The sequence below is a fragment of the Mytilus californianus genome, unplaced genomic scaffold (assembly GCF_021869535.1).
Source record: "Mytilus californianus isolate M0D057914Y unplaced genomic scaffold, xbMytCali1.0.p SCAF_7, whole genome shotgun sequence".
Taxonomy (NCBI): domain Eukaryota; kingdom Metazoa; phylum Mollusca; class Bivalvia; order Mytilida; family Mytilidae; genus Mytilus; species Mytilus californianus.
Window position 1 is genome coordinate 1,856,688 of NW_026262723.1, and position 19,801 is coordinate 1,876,488.

At 34.1% G+C, this 19,801-nt stretch overlaps 1 protein-coding gene across 4 annotated transcripts; it reads right to left on the minus strand.

Annotated features, from left to right (window-relative positions):
- Positions 1–7,032: 7,032 nt before the first annotated feature.
- LOC127709399 (gastrula zinc finger protein XlCGF8.2DB-like) lies at positions 7,033–19,505 on the minus strand. Of its 4 annotated transcripts, none has more exons than XM_052214919.1 (3): positions 19,426–19,505; positions 9,751–9,827; positions 7,033–8,950 (listed from the first exon to the last, which is right to left on the minus strand). In XM_052214919.1, the coding sequence occupies exon 3, from the start codon at positions 8,858–8,860 to the stop codon at positions 7,727–7,729; it is 1,134 nt and encodes a 377-aa protein (XP_052070879.1). In that variant the 5' UTR covers positions 8,861–8,950; positions 9,751–9,827; positions 19,426–19,505; the 3' UTR covers positions 7,033–7,726. The 4 variants fall into 4 exon arrangements, with proteins under 4 accessions (XP_052070879.1, XP_052070880.1, XP_052070878.1 ...); XM_052214920.1 differs by lacking the exon at positions 19,426–19,505 and adding an exon at positions 14,858–14,931; XM_052214918.1 differs by having other exon boundaries at positions 7,033–9,827.
- Positions 19,506–19,801: the final 296 nt, after the last annotated feature.

The following is a 19,801-nucleotide window of genomic DNA, read 5'->3' on the forward strand; positions in this document are numbered from 1 at the left end:
CTCGCTTTTTGGCTCCGTCAAGGCGAGACAAAAACCACATTTCTCACCCTAAAATAACCTTTTCCTCAAATAATATAAATGAAGATTTTTAATATGTTTTATATTTAGTGCAAGTATATTTTCTAATTTGTACTGGAAAAACCTTGCAATTAGTTGCAGGTTGAGCGATTTTAGAGCTAAAATGACTACGTTTATACATGTAGTAATGGTCGTACGATAATAGAAGGCAATGATGGAATATAACAATTCTGGGCCCGTATGCATAAAGCTACTTAAGTTAAGATTTGTTCCGAACGGACAGATTTTTCTACATGTCCTACGATAAATTAGTACTCCGATTGGATATCTTAACGTTAGTAATTTTATGCATACGCGTTCAAAAATCTTAAGGGAGAATCCTGCTTCAGATATAATTTTAATGGATATAGGAAGATGTGATATGAGTGCCAATGAGACAACACTCCATCCAAGTTACAATTTATCAAAGTAAACCATTATAGGTCAAGGTACGGCCTTCAACACGGAGCATTGGATCACACCGAACAGCAAGCTATAAAGGGCCCAAAAAATTAATAGTGTAAAACCATTCAAACGGAAAAACCAACGGTCTAATCTATATAAAAACGAGAAACGAGAAACACGTATGAACTACATAAACAGACGACAACTACTGTAATCAGATTCCTGACTTAGGATTAAGTTTGTTTAACAAGAGTGCACACGCTGAAATGTCTCGCCTGTTTTACTTATCATTGATTTCATGTTGAAAGTCTGCAATATGAAGATTTTACTATAAGTATCACATGAACTTAACACAATCAATGTTCTATAAAAATGAGGTCACGTTCTGATGAACCATGCTAGAAAGGCAGATCCAGGATTTTTGAAAGCCGGGGGGGGGGGGGGGGGGGGGGGGCGTAGAATAGAATTTTACGCCATGCGTAGCGAGGCGAAAAATTTCTGTGACCTTTTATTGGCTAAAAAACATAAAATAAGTGTTAAATGCACTAATTTAACGGTTCCTGACGTGGAGCATGTAAATTTTAAAGTCAAAGTGTAAGGATTGGACATTTTTGATGCCGTATTCTCCCAATTAATTGTCAAGTATTAAATGATTGGATGAATCCAAAGCTATGTACCATTATATTTAATGTAGGATTTGTCAGTAAAAAAAAAATGTACATGGAAAAATTCTCCCTTGTCACTGTAAATTTGTAACATAAGGCATCTATATACAAAGTATTGAGCATCCATGTATTCTACCTTGAAATACTAAGCTTTAAATTCAAGAGTCGCCGGATCACCATCCCTAAGTCTTGTTTTTTTTTTGCGACAGAAGTCGCAGGGGAGACAAAAAATTGCAACGGTGACTGACGTTTGTTGTATGATAAGTTAGCATAACCTCACAAATTTCTTGTTGTAAACAAGATATACGGACATTCAATGAAATTTACAATACGACCAAAACGAAGAAAGACAAAAAGCATTTTTTATCCAAATATAAAAAAGAAGATGTGGTATGATTGCCAATGAGACAACTCTCCACAAGTGACCAAATGACACAGAAATTAAACAACTATAGGTCACCGTACGGCCTTCAACAATGAACAAAGCCCATACCATGTAGTCAGCTATAAAAGGCCCCGAAATCAAAAATGTAAAACAATTCAAACGAGAAAAAACTAACGGCCTAATTTATGTACAAAAAAATGAACGAAAAACAAATATGTAACACATCAACAAACAACAACCACTGAATTACAGGCTCCTGACTTGGGGACAGGCACATACATACAGAATGTGGCGGGGTTCAAGATGTTAGCGGTATCCCAACCCTCCCCCTAAACTGGGACAGTGGTTGTAACCAGTGCAACATAAGAACGAACTATAAAAATCAGTTGAAAAAGGCTCAACTCATCAGATGGATACAAACAGAAATACTACACAAAGTGGACGTTTGCCGGGTTGTATGGTATGGTTGAAATGTTTCACCCAACAAGGGAAGTGAGTTGTTCCAAGTCAACCAAGGCTACGAAGGAGTCTGAAATGACAATGAAGTTGTGAATGATGGTCGAGAAATGGAGGACCTAAAGGCAACACCCAGCAAACAGGTTGCAATTTTTTTTCTAATAGCTAAAAAGTGGGCAAGATTTTTTTTTTCAATCCAGGTACGGCCAGAATTTTTTTATGGCAAAAATCAGGGCCAGATTTTATTTTCTCTTAAATATCTCACCCCCCCCCCCCCCCCCCTTTCCCCCCCGAAAAAGAAATGGTCCGTACCTTAGACATTTAGTCTGTAATAGTTATACACCGAGGGATAGGTGTGTCTGGATAAGAAACCCCGTCGGCCGGAGGCCGGAGGGGTTTCTTATCCAGACACGCCGTATCCCGAGGTGTATAACTAACTTACACCCCATTCTAAACCCTATATTTGTTAACATTGATTATTAAACGAAAAAAAAAAACGATAGCATATTTATTGACAATATCAAACCATGATTTATAAGAATATTTTTTTATTACATGAAACCCACTAGTAACCTTTCTTTGGTTATCTTCGTTCAAACTTTGACACATGAGTATATTTTACAAATGTCAAAGTTGTTTTGCATATTCCCGTTAAATCCATGTACTAATATAGATCAGCAGGTCAAGGTTGAGTGTTACGTGTATTCTTATTACCAAACAAACAATACATCATGCTCCTGGTATACAGTTGTCAATATGGACGGGTATAAGACGGACGACATTTTGTGGCAGCGTTGGATTTGGTAGAAGAGACTAAAGATAAAGGCAATATTATAACCCAAAGTACTTACCTGTATTAGTTTAATAAAGGTAATCATAGCTGATATTGAATTTATATCTTACGATTTTATCAACCCCCCCCCCCCCCCTCTTCTCTCGAGTGTCTGCATTAGAAACCCGACTACCAGACACGCTAAACATACAATATTTAATATTGAGGAACTACCTTCGAGGGGGGGGGGGGGGGGGCAATCAGGGGTTGATCCAGCCGGGGGTTCCCAACTCAAGAGAAAAAGGGGGGGGGGTCCAACCATTCAAATGCATTGATCTTTTAAATAAAAGTCGGGTCCAACCCGCGGAACCCCCAACCCCGGATCGGCCACCGGGTAACCGGGGGGGGGGGGGGGGGGGGGGGGGGGGGGGGGGGTACGGGAGTTAGAATCCCCATTTTTTGTAAAGATTAATGCTTTAGAATAGAGACATACTTCAAGCAAAATTAAGAGTATTTAAAGGATTATTTTTGTATTCCATATAGATGCTTATTGGAATCTCCTAAAATGTGTTTTTTTTAATATCATGAAACAATTTGTAGTGAACACTATTAGTAATTCTTATGTTCATGCTATTTAAAAAATAATCAATTTCTATTGTTACGAATAACAATGGACTTTGTTTGCGGGATGTAGAAGCAGGGGTTTCCAGAAACCCCGCTCGTCACACCCTGTGGTCAAAATCCTATTGTTATTCGTAACAATAGATCTTTTTCAATTTACACTTGTTTCAGAAATAGAAACTATGAAGTATAACAATAGAACTGGGGTGTAATGTGACTGATGTGAGTGATTTTAATGTAAGTATTACCTTCTGTTGGGTGGAATTGTGAAATAGGAGTCAATACGTCCGTGTTCCTTCCTTTGTCGCTTTGAAGGCGTCATGCTGGTCATCCTCAGCCTAAGCAATGTGTTACTGTAATTTGAATTTCAAAATGACTGAGTGACGTTTTTTCGACGTACTGGTCAACTCCACGGTAGCGAATTACTTTGACATAATCAATCATATATTACACGTAAATACGAGCAAATAATAATCTTTATAAGTAACTAATTGTCGCATAAAATATACGGGAAATGGCAAAATTACTGCACTTTTCTTGTATCCCTGGTACTTTCGACTGGAGAACCGTCGTACACAAGCATCGCACAAGTTGGCACTCCGAGGCGGGGTGGGGAGCAAGAAGGTAAACTGTGGTTTATTTTTATCAATAGTACCGCTTAAGTCGAGCGCTAGGGGCCGTCTTGACCTTGTCGTAGGGTATGAATGATTCGTTCATTGTTGAAGACCCTACATCAACTGTCAAGATGAAGAACAGGAATAAAAGCCCTGTTCATTGATAATTTTCTATGTTTTCTATGTACTGTGTGCGATTTTGTCCCATGTACATTTACTCCATATCCTTTCATTTTCTATTGATTCTAGAGTTTGTCTCTAGTGCTGTGTGGAGGCAGTAGAACGTTTCTCCGTGCTTGAGGTGTGTGCTCTTATAATATTTACAGTTATGGTGTGCTTGTTCATGTGAGAATTTCTCATATTAATACACCGTCAAAATTTCATGTTTGTTAAATTTCATCAAAATACTGGTCTGGTCATCTGTTTTGTATATTGCCCTTTCATACTATTTTAAACTGCTAGGTTTTGTTACATATATTTCGATGTGCCCCGTGCTGTCTATCATTTGTTTTTAGTTTTATATGTATTGTCTATCATTTGTTGTTTCGAAATTATTGGTCTTTTGTTGGGCAATGTATGACAAATATATGTTGAGAAACCTCGCCCGTAATTATAAATTATGTAATTCATTGACCGCTCCCGACATGTGTAACTTCAAGGCATATTTTAGCGGCGATCGATGTCTTTCAAAATTACTGCACTTTTCTTGTATCCCTGGTGCTTTCGACTGGAGAACCGTCGTACACAAGCATCGCACAAGTTGGCACTCCGAGGCGGGGTGGGGAGCAAGAAGGTAAACTGTGGTTTATTTTTATCAATAGTACCGCTTAAGTCGACGCTAGGGGGCCGTCCTTGACCTTGTCGTAGGGTATGAATGATTCGTTCATTGTTTGAAGACCCTACATCAACTGTCAAGATGAAGAACAGGAATAAAAGCCCTGTTCATTGATAATTTTCTATGTTTTCTATGTACTGTGTGCGATTTTGTCCCATGTACATTTACTCCATATCCTTTCATTTTCTATTGATTCTAGAGTTTGTCTCTAGTGCTGTGTGGAGGCAGTAGAACGTTTCTCCGTGCTTGAGGTGTGTGCTCTTATAATATTTACAGTTATGGTGTGCTTGTTCATGTGAGAATTTCTCATATTAATACACCGTCAAAATTTCATGTTTGGTTAAATTTCATCAAAATACTGGTCTGGTCATCTGTTTTGTATATTGCCCTTTCATACTATTTTAAACTGCTAGGTTTTGTTACATATATTTCGATGTGCCCCGTGCTGTCTATCATTTGTTTTTTAATTTTATATGTATTGTCTATCATTTGTTGTTTCGAAATTATTGTCTTTTGTTGGGCAATGTTTGACAAATATATGTTGAGAAACCTCGCCCGTATTTATAAATTATGTAATTCATTGACCGCTCCCGACATGTGTAACTTCAAGGCATATTTTAGCGGCGATCGATGTCTTTCAAAATTACTGCACTTTTCTTGTATCCCTGGTGCTTTCGACTGGAGAACCGTCGTACACAAGCATCGCACAAGTTGGCACTCCGAGGCGGGTGGGGAGCAAGAAGGTAAACTGTGGTTTATTTTTATCAATAGTACCGCTTAAGTCGACGCTAGGGGCCGTCTTGACCTTGTCGTAGGGTATGAATGATTCGTTCATTGTTGAAGACCCTACATCAACTGTCAAGATGAAGAACAGGAATAAAAGCCCTGTTCATTGATAATATTCTATGTTTTCTATGTATTGTGTGCGATTTTGTCCCATGTACATTTACTCCATATCCTTTCATTTTCTAAAGTTAACGAAGTCTAGTCTGATTAATCATTTTACAGTCTTAATTAAATAATATAAAGTGCAAGTAAAAGGGGCGCGTACGCCCCCTCTTGATCTGCCACTGCCCATGTACAACTTACAATCATTCTATATACCAATGTAGTGGTCTTATTGCTGATAGTACATGAGAAATAGACTAAACCACAAAATCTTAACGTTTACCAATGAACTTATAAATGAGGTCAAGGTTATATAAACCCTGCCAGAATGACATGTACACAATCATTCCATACACCAAATATAGTTGACATATTGCTTAACGTATCTGATAAACTGACACAATTACGAAAACTTTGACCAATGAAACATGAAAATGAGATCAAAGTCAGATAAACCCTGACAGACAGACATGTAAACCCTACAATCGTTCCATAAAATATAGTTGACCTATTGCCTATAATCTCTGAGAAATAGACAAAAGCGCAAAACTAAAATTGTCCAATGAAACATGAAAATGAGGTCAAGGTTGGACATTTACACCGTACAATCATTAAATACACCAAATATAGAAGACCTCCGAGATATGGACTTGACCACGAAAACTGAACCTTGTTCACTGATCCATAAAATGAGGTCGAGGTGAAAAGAACACTATCGGACAGGCATGAGAACCTTGTAAGGTACATATCAAATATAGTTATATATTGTGGTGCTATAGAAACAAGCTCTCATTTTTTATTAACGTGTCCTTACTATACTAACATACGCCAAGTGCTACTGAATTCTCTTGCTGATTTTCCGCAGCGTATTGATGTAAATATTTTGCTTTTTGGGTCAGATTGTTTAACTGATGAAGAAAATTGTACTATTTTTGTATTGGTACAAAAATACATATTGAAAAGTAAAAGATTCACACCATTATATGAAAGCATCATTTATATGTTTTCCTTGCATTTCATTTAGCTCATTTCAATCACTTGTTTTTTGTTTTTTGTTTTTTTTTTTCTCCCTTTTTTCTCAAACTATATAATCAATCTTATTTTGTATTTACTATTCTTAATATATTCCAATTGACAGAGCATGCTCCAAGTATTCATTATATTGTATGTCAACATTCTTTTTGGAGACAGATTAAAATAAGCAATGTTGTTTGTTTCTGAATCCCATTGTTTATACTGTATTATATTATATAGCATGATTTGACTTATCGAATAAAATATTGTTTAAACCAAATATAGTTATCCTATTACTCATATGAAGACAGAAATTAGCATTTCAAAAAATTTGAACTTTTTTTTTTCAAGTAGTCACTGAATCATGAAAATGACAGACGGAAACTTCATAATATTAGGCATCTATATAGAAATTATTAACCATCCGTGTATTCTACCATCTGAAATATTACGCTTTTAAGTAATTAGTTAACGCCGCCGAATCACTATCTCTATGTCTCACTTTCTGGGACAGAAGTAGCAGGCGAGACAAAAATTCACTTCTCATCAGTATTGCTGTTTTTTTATAAATTATATATACTATATGTAATCCAAAACTTTTCGAACTTCTACTTTTGTACGATCTTCCGAGTTTTTTAAGTAGCATGATTAGGCACATATTTGAATTCGACATGACGTTGCGTTTAAAAGTCAAAATGAAAGGAAGAAGACGTAGCAACCTAGTGACAATAACCAAAATACAAAGTTCTAGAATCAAAATACAAAGTTCAAGATCCAAAATACAAAGTTCTGGAACCAAAATACAAAGTTCTAGAATCAAAATACAAAATTCTAGAACCAAAATACAAAGTTCTAGAACCAAAATACAAAGTTCTAGAATCAAAATACAAAGTTCTAGAATCAAAATATACACACACGAATATGTGATCATGTTAACTTTAGTAAAAATCGAACTGCTTAAATACGATCCTATTGTGAATTAAATTCAGAAGATGTCTTATTTCCCGTCTCTTTTCAATGTCGTCTGCCATTTAACAAACTCTTAGTCTTTTTAACTTTTTTTCTAGTGTGTGATTCCATATGTCTCCTCATGTCTCTTCCATCAATAAACCGTTTACCACACTCATCACACATATGAGGTTTTTCACCCGTATGGATTTTCATGTGTCTATTCAAATGTTGTGATTGCCCGAATCGCTTCCCACATTCCGAACACATGTACGGTTTTTCACCAGTATGTGTTCTCATATGTGCCTTCATACTATCAATAAAAGTAAACTCCTTCCCACAGATATAGCATGTGTGTTTCTCTCCTGTATGTATTCGTCTGTGCCTTTTTAAGCCTTTTATTCCAGCAAAGTGTTTGTTGCATACATCGCATTCAAACAGGTCTTTGGTCGAATGTATTCTTGCATGATTTTGTAAGTGTGTCCACTTCTTAAATGTTTTGTTACATATAACACACTTAAACGGTCTGTCACTAGAATGCGTTATCAAGTGTGCCGTTAAAGAACTTTTTGTTTTGAATCCTCTTCCACATGCATCGCACTGATACGGTCTATCTTCAGAATGTACTAAATAGTGTGACTGTAATGCTTTTTCTCCCATAAAACCTTTGCCACACTCCTTGCACTTAAAAGGTTTCTCTCCTGAATGCTTGATCATATGTGTCTGCAAACTGCTCTCCTCCCAAAACTCTTTCCCACAATCCTTACACTTGAAAGGTTTTAAACTAGCAAATATTTTCAAGTGTGTCTGTATTTTTTCCTTTTCATTTTGACCTTCACCTTTAACATCAGTTGTGTGGGTGTAGCCATTAGCTGTTCCCGTATGTTTCTGTGAAGTTTGATATGAATCATCTGACTTATCTATTTCATTGTTACATTTAAAAGATTCGCCATTTGTAATAAGCGTTTGTGTTTTCTCATGTTCGTTCACGTGTGAATTACCAGCTTCATCACATTTAGATGAGTTTTTCTCCTTAGATATTAGAACAGCCTTATTCTCTTCGGAACGCATGTTACTCGAGACACTTTGGAGTTTTTCTGTATGTGTTTTCATAACATGTCGTGTTAAGTCAAATTTCTCAATAAATCCTTTCCCACACATATTACACACGTATGGTCTTTCACCAGTATGTATTTTCATATGTCGTGACACATGTGGTTTATGTCTAAACCTTTTACCACAGACTTCGCATTCGAACGGTTTTTCGCCAGTATGTGTTCTCACGTGAACCTTTAAATTTGAATTAGAAATAAACTCATTGCCACACGTATAACATTTATAAAGTTTTTCACTAGTGTGTATTTCTATGTGCGCTTGTAACTCAATATTTTGTGGAAAGCCATTACCACACACATCACATTTAAATTCTTTATCGTTCTTGTGTGTTTTCTGGTGTGCATACATATTTCCTTTTTGGCTAAATGCTTCATCACAAAAATTACATTTGTGAAGTATAATTGCAATGTCAATAGTAGGTTTACTCTTACGTATTTCTTGAGTTTTATCAGAAGTGTTTATTTTGAGTAAGTTATGTGTTTTCATATGCTTTATCATTATTTTACCATACCTAAAGCATTTACCACAATCATCACACTTATACGGTTTTTCACACACATTACTGTTTTCCTTTATAATAGTGTGTTTTATTATGTGTCGCTTTAAGTCTGCTCTCTCAATATATCGTTTTCCACACTCTTTACACACATACGGTCTATCATTAGTGTGTATTTTTATATGTCTTAACAAATGTGAACTTTGGTTAAACCGTCTTTCGCATACTATACATCTAAACGGCTTTTCGCCCGTATGAATTCTCTTGTGAGAATTTAAAGATTGCTTTGTATTTAAACCTTGACCACACACGTCACATTTATAAGGTCTCTCACCAGTGTGTATTCTTGTGTGTACCTTTAAAGCTTTGATCGTGTAAAAAACTTTTTCACATAGGTCGCATTTATATTTTCCAACAGTATGAGTTTTAATATGTTTACGTAAAAGATAGCTTAGACTAAAATTTACACCACACAAACCACAAGAGAACTGGTTTACTTCACCATGTTCACTGTTTTGAGAAATCTCCATTACCATGAAATACTACGTTTCTCCTCTGTAAATAAAGAAAAGTAAATAAAGAAAAATTTAATATCCAAACATACCATTTAATACGTCTTTGCAACCCATGTACATATATGTATCAGGGTTGTTAAGTTTTCATGAAGCAAATAATGAGATTTGGAAAAAAATGTAAAGATCAAAGAGAAATACAAAAGATCAAAGGAAAATGCCGCCAAAAAAGAAGGAACATGCTCGAGTTATTGCGTGAGACTTAACAGCACTGATGTAGACCGAATTCACAGTTGAAATCATTTGAAAACAAAATTGCTTATGGAACGACCATTAAACTTTGATGGGGGACGGGGTTATATATTTTTAATAAAAAATATTTGATTCCCAATTATTAAGAAATAAATATTTTGATCAGGGAGGAAGATAAAATAGATTTTCTGATTAATAAATTTTGTCATTAAATTTAATTTTTAAGTTCCTTAAAAAATTGACGTTCTTTGAGCGACAAAATAAAAATTTCATGCTCCTGTTGAACGGGAAAATAAAATCCCCTCTGAAGGTTAAATGGTCGTTCCCTTATGATAGTGTACTAGGCAATAAATTCTTTAAAAACATGAAGGTAAACAAACAACTTGCTACATGCACATGCGCTGTTTAAATCAGTGGCGGTCCAGTTAGGAGGGGGATCCGGCGGCTGGAACCCACTTTTCTTGAATATCAATGCTTAAGATCGATGGGCAGGCGCGTAGCTACGTTAACGTCAAAACGCCCGGGCGTACACATAAATTTTAGAGAAAAAATATTTAATCTAAATAAAATAAAAGATCTGGTTAAATGCCTTTTAATTCTTTCCTCTATGACTTGTAATTGAAGAAAGAAGTGACGAAATTTACTTTTAATCAAATGGTATCATATTATTTATACATTTGTTCATTTTCTGTCAAAGTGTGAATATCGAGCATGTGACCTTTATGTCGCAAAAGCGACACATACCGATCTTAGATTCCGTCGGCGTCGTCAACACTTAGGTTTGGTGTGTGCATGGTTGAAGTTTGTTCAAGCATTTAATAACTTTGTCAAACCTTCATGGAATGTAATGAAATTTGGACAGAAGCTTTCTAATGACCAAAAGATAGTATCCAGAGCATAATAAAAATATATTTTTTCCGTATTTGACTGATAAAAGGACTTATTTTTGCAGTTAATAAGTAGATACAGTAAGATAGTCTTAGGTTAAAGTTTGTTAAACATCAATTACTTTGTCAAACCTTCATCGAATTTTAAGACAATTTGGCAGAAGCTTTTTTATGATTAAGAGATAATGTCTGAAGCAAAATTTGAAAGATCATTTTTTTTTTATTTTTCTGTATTTAACTGACAGACGGATTATTTTATATTTATTTTTTTTGCAATTAACAGACTGGATTAAATTTTTGTGACATGTTAAATCTTTATACCTTCATAGATTGTTATGACACTTGGATATCAGCTAATTGTTCAATTTCATAAAAAGCATCGGAATAAAAAGTTTGTTTTTTTCTTAAATTCCGCTTTTACACTGACAGCAGCAATCCCAGGCGAGACACATGCCTTACACATTTTTATGTTACACCTGACCATCTATAAACATTAATCAGTTCCTGTGTCCATAAACAAAATTTGTGCATAAAAATTGGAGAAAATAAGATGAAGTTAAAATAATTAATATATGACAACATTGAAATGGAAACTCTTTGCTTTTTGGGATTTTTGTCGATTGCTTGTGTTTAATCCCACATCTCCCTTTAAACATATTATAAAGTGACTGGTTTGGACATTTTTCTCTGAAACCTATGACCATTAGATTCCAAATGAACACAATAACTGATAAATTAACAAATTAGACTCTAAAGTATGTTACTATTGATGAGTTTTTTATGACAAATTTATTTAAAATAATATTTCTTTCTCAATAACGAGTGAGCTTCCTGGTGCTTCACCTCCAACGAACCTCCTACCAGGAAGTCCTCTGACCTAAACCTGCTGGTGGCACTCACGCCCCTCGCCAAGGTTCGGGCGTACACTTAAAAATGGCCAAGCTACGCCACTGATGGGGACATATGGTTGGAACCCTTCCCCCCTTTTATCCTCTTTATCCTGGGTTGGAACCCCCTTTTAAAAATGGCTGGATGCATATCTTCATCAAGGGACACTCTACATTACATGAGACTAGAACATCATTCATGACTAAAATTTATTAACCAGTATTGCTGACCATTTTTTTCTGTTTACATTAATTTTTCTATCTTTATAATGTTTGCCCATAACACAAAAAAAGTGTAAAAAAAAATCGTCATTTAAGGGCAATAACTCCTATAAGAATACAACTGACAAATTCATCTCCATGTTAGATGACCAACACATTTGCAGATTTTTATAGTTTTCAAGATAATAGGCAAAAACGGAAAAAAAATTGGTGAAAAATCGTCATTTATGATGATAACTCCTACATCTGTATGTTGTATAAGGAGTCAACTGATCATTTTTGTTTTTGAAATTTCTATCTATTTGTAATAGTTTTCGAAATTATAGACAAAAATGAAAATAAATTGGTAAAAATCTTCATCGAAGGACTAGAACTCCTATAGAATGTGATCTGACGAGTTTCGCAATTGACTTATTTATAGATCTGGACCATGAACTAGTGGACAGTGTCGAAATGGTCAACAAACTGAGATGCAACTTTATAGAAAATATCGTTGTCTATCGTAATTTTTTCCTATCAAACTAATTGAAAGTCACTGGATCATGACCTAATGGTGCAGAGATTCGAAGTAGTGGTCCAATTGATATGTGCTAATAGTAAAGCAACTTCATACCAAGTATCATTGATCTATCACAAGTAGTTCTTATCAAATTAACTTAAGCAGATCATTTAACAATTGTTGACGCCATCGTCGCCGGAAAATGATTGAGTGTTTGATTGTTGGTTACTTAACGTACAGTGGCAAATATTTCATGCATGTTCAGGACGAGAACAAATTAACAAAAACAGGTAGTTCCTGTAACAGAGGCCGTCCGGGACAAAGGTCTGGGAAATTCAGACTGCCACTGGAAAATGAGAGTAAACTGGATATAGGGAAAAAAATCGTCAGTAAAGGGCAATTAATTACTTCAATAAAAAATTGACTGAAGATTTCAGCCATGTACACTTATTTATAGATCTTGTCTTGTTGATATTTTTTTTCCTTCAAAAGTTTGTCTATCATTATTTTATCTTAGGGAGTCGTCTGACAGTTTTGTTGTTAAAAGACAAAATGCTGATTTCATTATTTTTTACACTTTTGTCCCCGTCAAATTTTCGCTATCTATAATGGTTTTCAAGATAAAAGACAAAAGTTGCATTTCACACCTATGTTCTATGTTTAGCCATGTCAGACATGTTGATTGTCAGGTGGCATCATTGGGCACTCTTTTTAAAACTAGATACTCCAATGATGATTGTGGTCAAGTATGTTTAATTGGTACAGTAGTTTCAGAGGAGATGATCTTTTAAAGCCAACGGGCGACGACAGAGGCCAAGTGATGGCAAAAGGGCCAAAACCAGTATTAAATATTGACCAAAAAAAATCAGGCCATTCAAGTATTAAAAGATGTGAGAAAAAGAAAATTTTGAACGTTAATTCGAGGCTTTGTATAAATTGTTCTAGGAACTTACATATATTGACTTTAATATGTTTATTTGTAATGCATTTCTTTACTTGTATTTTTGTTTTGTTTTGTTTTGTTCTTAATATTCTGTCATGTAATTCATATATATTGCACATGAACGCATCATATGTACCAGGATTAACATTGTGTACGCCAGACGCGCGTTTCGTCAATAAAAAGACTCATCAGTGACACTTAAATAAAAAAAAGTTAAGAAGGCCAAATAAAGAACGAAATTGAAAAGCATTGAGGACCCAAATTCCAAAAGGTTTTGACAAATACATCTAATGTAATCTATTCATTGGGGTGAAAATCCTTACTATTTGAAAAATTTAAAGGTTTGTAAACATTTGTTTATAATCATGATCATATCAATGATAATTCACATCAACACAGAAGTGCGGACTAATTAGCTGGTGATACCCTCAGGGAGAAAACCACCCTTAGTAGTGCATATTTGACCTCATGCTACACGATTAAATGTGTCCAGTTGGTTTTTTTTAAATCAAATTTATACTGAAAATCTCGAAGAATTATATAATCATATTAAGTACACATTAGCTTAATCAATGTTTAGATTAATTCACCTTTCTTTTAAACAATCTTTATTTTTGTTATATCCCCACTAGATACGCAGGCATTTGTTACTTAAGGAACGACCATTTAACTTCAAAAAGGGGGGGTGGGGGTTATGGTTTTTTCCTAAAAAAATTATTCTGATCCTCAATTTGATGAAAAAAATATTGTGGTCAAGTAGATGTCAAAAAAAAAATATTCTGAATCGAGATTTTCCCCATACCTTATAGTGTTAAATTTTGAAAAAAAATAATTTGATTGATAGCGTAGAAAAACTATAAAAAAAAATCTGACTCGAACAAAAAATCAGAACACTCCCCCACCCCACTCCCTTGAAGTTAAATGGTTGCTCCCTAAAGAAAAAATAACATATCTTTAATACATTAAAGAATATAGGCTTTTTCAGAGACAAGTACCTGTGGCTAAATAGTAAAATACGAAGTCACCAACAGCGTTCCATACATGATCAATACAGTTGTGATCATTTATACAAAAACACACATTAGGCACTATATATATATATAACACCCACCCTGGCAGTTTAATCCGTGGGATGCCATATTGAACTCTGTCCAATAGCTGAAATTAATATATGTTGATATATGTGTGTGCCTATATGAGTGTGTCGATCTGTTCAATACCTGTGCCGAGTACATGTGCTGGGAGTAAAATGTAAAACGGTGTTTAAACAATAATTACATGTAATCAAGGATTACTGTTTGAATCGTTGTCGTAATTGTATTGACAAGAATAATCGCGTGCAAATTATATAAGTGTTTGCAGAACGTTCGTATTTATACTTACAATCAACAAAATGAATCAATTTTTACAAAAATATTTAGGACGTCAACAGATCAGCCATCACGAACGATAATTTTACAGGTGAATGATCTTCAGAAATGAAGGCGGGAAATTTTAAATATCTAAAGGCAAATGAACTATTTTATTTCTGCATAAATATAAAAAGCCATAATCATTCTAAATGATTCAATCAGAAATATGAGTAATGATGACCCAGCTTTCAAAACTAGGCGGATTCCTGCAAATAAAGCTAGGTTTCTTCAAGGACGTATACTGACTAACATGCGTATTTCTAATGTACATGTAATAATAAGGCAGTGTCTGCGCGACCCCGCATGCGGGGACGAGTAGCCAAATTGGCATTCGTAGGCTACGTGTACCTGCTTCCGGATTTATAATTGCATGTCATCGGATCAGGAATAAAACGTAAAACAAACGCGTAAATTAGATTCTTGCAATTAGTGGATAAGTTGATTACCCGCAGAGATGAGAAACGTCCTTGGTTTGTGTTTAAATATTTGTCCTTTAAAGGGGCATTACTGATTAGCTACGAGATATAGAAAGAAATAAAATATATTTTTTTTGTTCAATCAATAATGAAAGTAAAATAGTGGAATAATAGCTGCTAGTTTGGTTCAGTTTTGTCAAAATAAACAAAGAAATATCGCTAATGAATTATTCACTTGCAATTGAATAATTCGACTTTATTAAACCACATATCCAAAATGAGCAATGAAATAGATGATATTAGAAATGTTCAGCAGAAACACTCACAAATAATAAGTAAGCAAGAAAATCATCATCATGACATTGAAGTTAGAGTGAGGAATCTTGAAAGATCAAACAGACAATTGGAAGGTGAAAATTTTGAGTTGAAAGAAAAATTTCTTGAATTACAATCTCATTTCATGAAGTATAACTTAATTTTTGGTGGTATACGAAATCGAGATGGTTATGAGGAAAATATACAGAAGAAGTATTGAGGTCTTTTCTTTCGGAAGAAATGGAAATTCCTAATGTTGGAGATATACAATTCAAAAATGTACACAGACTTGCAGTTGGTGAGCTGTCTGATGGCAAGGAACGAAGTTTTATAGCCCGTTTTACTAGATTCAGTGATCATGAGCGTGGTAACAGAGCAGCTGTGAGCAAACTAAAGAACAAACCACAATGTTCTGTATACCAGCAATACCAGCGTGAAATAAATGACAGGCGTAAAAAACTCATCCCGAAGATGAAGGAATTCAAAAGGCAAAGACGACACGCAAAGCTAGCGGACGATAAACTTCTTCTAGATGGTGAAGTATACAACTGAAGCCCATCGTGAACCCCCGCCTACAATTCCAGATCAACCGTTACCTAATAATGGTGGAGATTAGGACAACTCATCAGACATTGATTACGGTCATTTAAATGACAATCATAATACTTTGAAAATAACTTTTCTAAATGTATGTGGTATCAAATCAAAACTTTTAAATCCAGATTTTGATGTATTGATTAAAAATTATGATATTCTGATATTTGTTGAAACTAAAATTGATAAGTTTGACGAGTAAAAATTACCAGATGGTTACAGCTATTTTGCAAAAAATAGAAAAAAAATGAGAAAAAATCAGGGGGTATAGTCGTAGTATTTAAAAAATCGCTTTCTGACTGCCTGAAATTTTTGAAGTCAGACTCAGAATTTGTTCAGTGGGTGGAATTTTCATTGAATTGTACTAAAACTTTGCAGAGTGATACATTTTTATTTGGATGTATTTAGAAGAAGAACTTTTACTTTTTTCTCGTGATAAAAATAATACTGCTCTTGTTGGTGATTTTAACTCAAGAACAGGAAATATGAGTGATATTGTTGAAATAGACGGGAATCTGTTTGATATGTTAGATATTGTTAATGCATCTGAAATTATCAATGAAAATACATTGTTTGTAAATAACTTTTTAAAAACGGTATTCCTCTTGAAAGGTATAATGAGGACAAAATTCGTGTAAATAATTATGGCAGAAGATTAATAGAGTTATGCAAACGATGTTCATTATGTTTTGCAAATGGTAGATTATCAGGATAAATTTATTGGAAAAACACTTGTAAAGACGCAAGTCTTGTTGATTACCGTACTACGGAAGCCTTTAAGGGCCATGCTAATTTACTTTTTACAATTTGATATAACAAATTATCAATTTGATTTAACAAATTATTAATTTGATATAACAAATTATCTATTTGATATAACAGATTATCAATTTGATATAACAGATTATAATTATTTGATATAACAATTTATGAATTTGATATAACAAGAAAGAAAATTTGATATGTCAAATTACTTATGCATGGATTGGGGTTATCCCCCTTCTTTATTTGACATAAAGGATATATAAGTGAAACGCTTAAACTGTATAAAGATATAGACCTAAATGTTTTTTGCATTGCTCATGATCTGAAATCCTTATTCTATTTATACAACGTTATTAATGTGCTCAGATTATACTCGTTTGGTCTTTTTTAACAGAAATTTGAAAGTCCTAAATCATTCAAAATCTCACGCATGTTTCTTTATTTTTAAATAAAAAAATCCAAATCAAAAATATATGTTGTTAAGACAAATGCAGTGATGAATTGAAGGATGTTTAATAAATACAGTCATGTTCCTATTGAAATTATCAAAGCAACATGCCAGGTTTTTTTAAGAAGGAAAAGCATTTTTTTATCCTTGCATGTTCCTATGTTCCTAAAAACACCAACGTAATCTATGTATTACTGGTAAATTATTAAGCCAGGGATTTCGTTACCACAAATTACTTAAAACCTTTACTAAATTCTTCCACAGATATAAAGATTTGGTTTTGAAGTTTGGTTGTACCTGTAGAAAACTTATTTCAAACGGGATTGCACATCCTCATTTTTACGGCAATATTGTTAACCGTGCCCGGAAATTTAGAAACGATCCTGGTAAACTTATCGATCCTTTAAATAAACGTATTCTTAAAGGTTACCAATTCAACACTGTAATTAGATCATTAAATATTGTTTTTATTGGTTTTAATATTGATTTTGTTATCAGTAAATTAAAAGCAAACTAAATATTATTGTTATATACATATACACATTCATGGATCTACAATCTGTCGATACATGTATCTTGGCATTGCACAAGGTCATGTTTTTCTCTGACTGTTTATGACGTCTTTACACTAAATCCATTGGATGTTGGATGTGTACGGATTGATAATTTAGTCGTAGATGCATGATTTTTTTTATTAGTTGTTAGTGGCTTTGAACTAGCTGCCAGTAACTACTCTCAGATCTGTACTTAGTGTCTTTTTGTTGTTTGGATGTACAACTACCCGGCCACGTCCACTTGTGTTTGTAGTATTTGTATTTTATCCATCTGATGAGTTAAGCCTCTTTCAACTGATTTTTATAGTTCGTTCTTATATTGTACTGTTACACCACTTTCCCAGGTTATGGGGAGGGTTGGGCTCCCGCTAACATGTTTAACCCCGCCACATTTTGTATGTATGTGCCTGTCCCCAGTCAGGAGCCTGTAATTCAGTGGTTGTCGTTTGTTTATGTGTTACATATTTGTTTTTCGTTCATTTTTTGTACATAAATTAGGCCGTTAGTTTTCTCGTTTGAATTGTTTTACATTGTCATTTCGGGGCCTTTTATAGCTGACTGTGCGGTATGGGCTTTGCTCATTGTTGAAGGCCGTACGGTGACCTATAGTTGTTAATTTCTGTGTCATTTGGTCTCTTGTGGAGAGTTGTCTCATTGGCAATCATACAACATCTTCTTTTTTTATATATACCAACATCTCAATAGAACTCTTCGTTTCGCTTTGACTTGAAAATATGCAATATAAATTGATAAAAAAGTTCCCCCTTTTCCCTTTTATATTTATTCGTTCTAAGGCACCAGGTCCCATGTGCGAAATTGAGAAACTAGTCCCGAAAACTGTCTCAAATAAAGGGGAAAGGAGAGGAGGGTTGGTTATAGAAACATTAAACCTGTAAATTAAGTTTTGAAAATGCATTAGATATTTGTCACTGGACGTCAGATAAACAATCAGTTAATACATGAAATGCGCCAGTTCGGGTTATGCAACTTTTTATTAATCATTATTAAAATCATACTATGTGTAGAGAAATTCACAATTTGTTATATCAAATTAATAATTTGTTATATCAAATAAATAATTTGTTATATCAAGTTAATAGTTTGTTATATCAAATTAATAATTTGTTATATCAAATTGATAATCTGTTATATGAAATCAATAATTTGTTATATCAAAATTGAAAATTTGTTATATTAAATTGATAATTTGTTATATCAAATTCATAATTTGTTATATCAAATTGTAAAAAGTGAATTAACATGGCCCTAAAAGGCTTCCGTAGATTATCTTATTCTTGTGTTTTATTTTATGTTTGACTTAGCTTTTGAATTTGAAATATTTGCCTTTAATCCTACACTATCTAATGTTCATAATCAGATTCATTTTTCTTTATGCATTACAAACAAATATTACACTGATCCACAAAATAAGAAAAACAACACTTACGTTCGATGGAATACAAACAAAGCACACGAGTTTACACAGGTACTCAGTGATGACACAGATGCATTGAATTTAATCAAACACACCCTCGAAAATTTTCACATTGAATCCGTTACACCACTACAGGTTAATGACCTTATAAGTGAACTCGGAAATGTACTTTTAGATACGGCTTCAACTGCGTTTGGACCAGCTGTTAAACAACCTCAAAGATCAACTCAAAACAAATCATGGTTTAAAAAAGACTGTAAGATTATGCGTGATGAGTTCCACAGAGAGCAAGAAGGAAATACAAAAAAAATTAAAGACTGCTGATAACAAAACACTGATGAATATGAAGGCTAAAGAATACCGACAATTATAAAAAAAATACCATGAA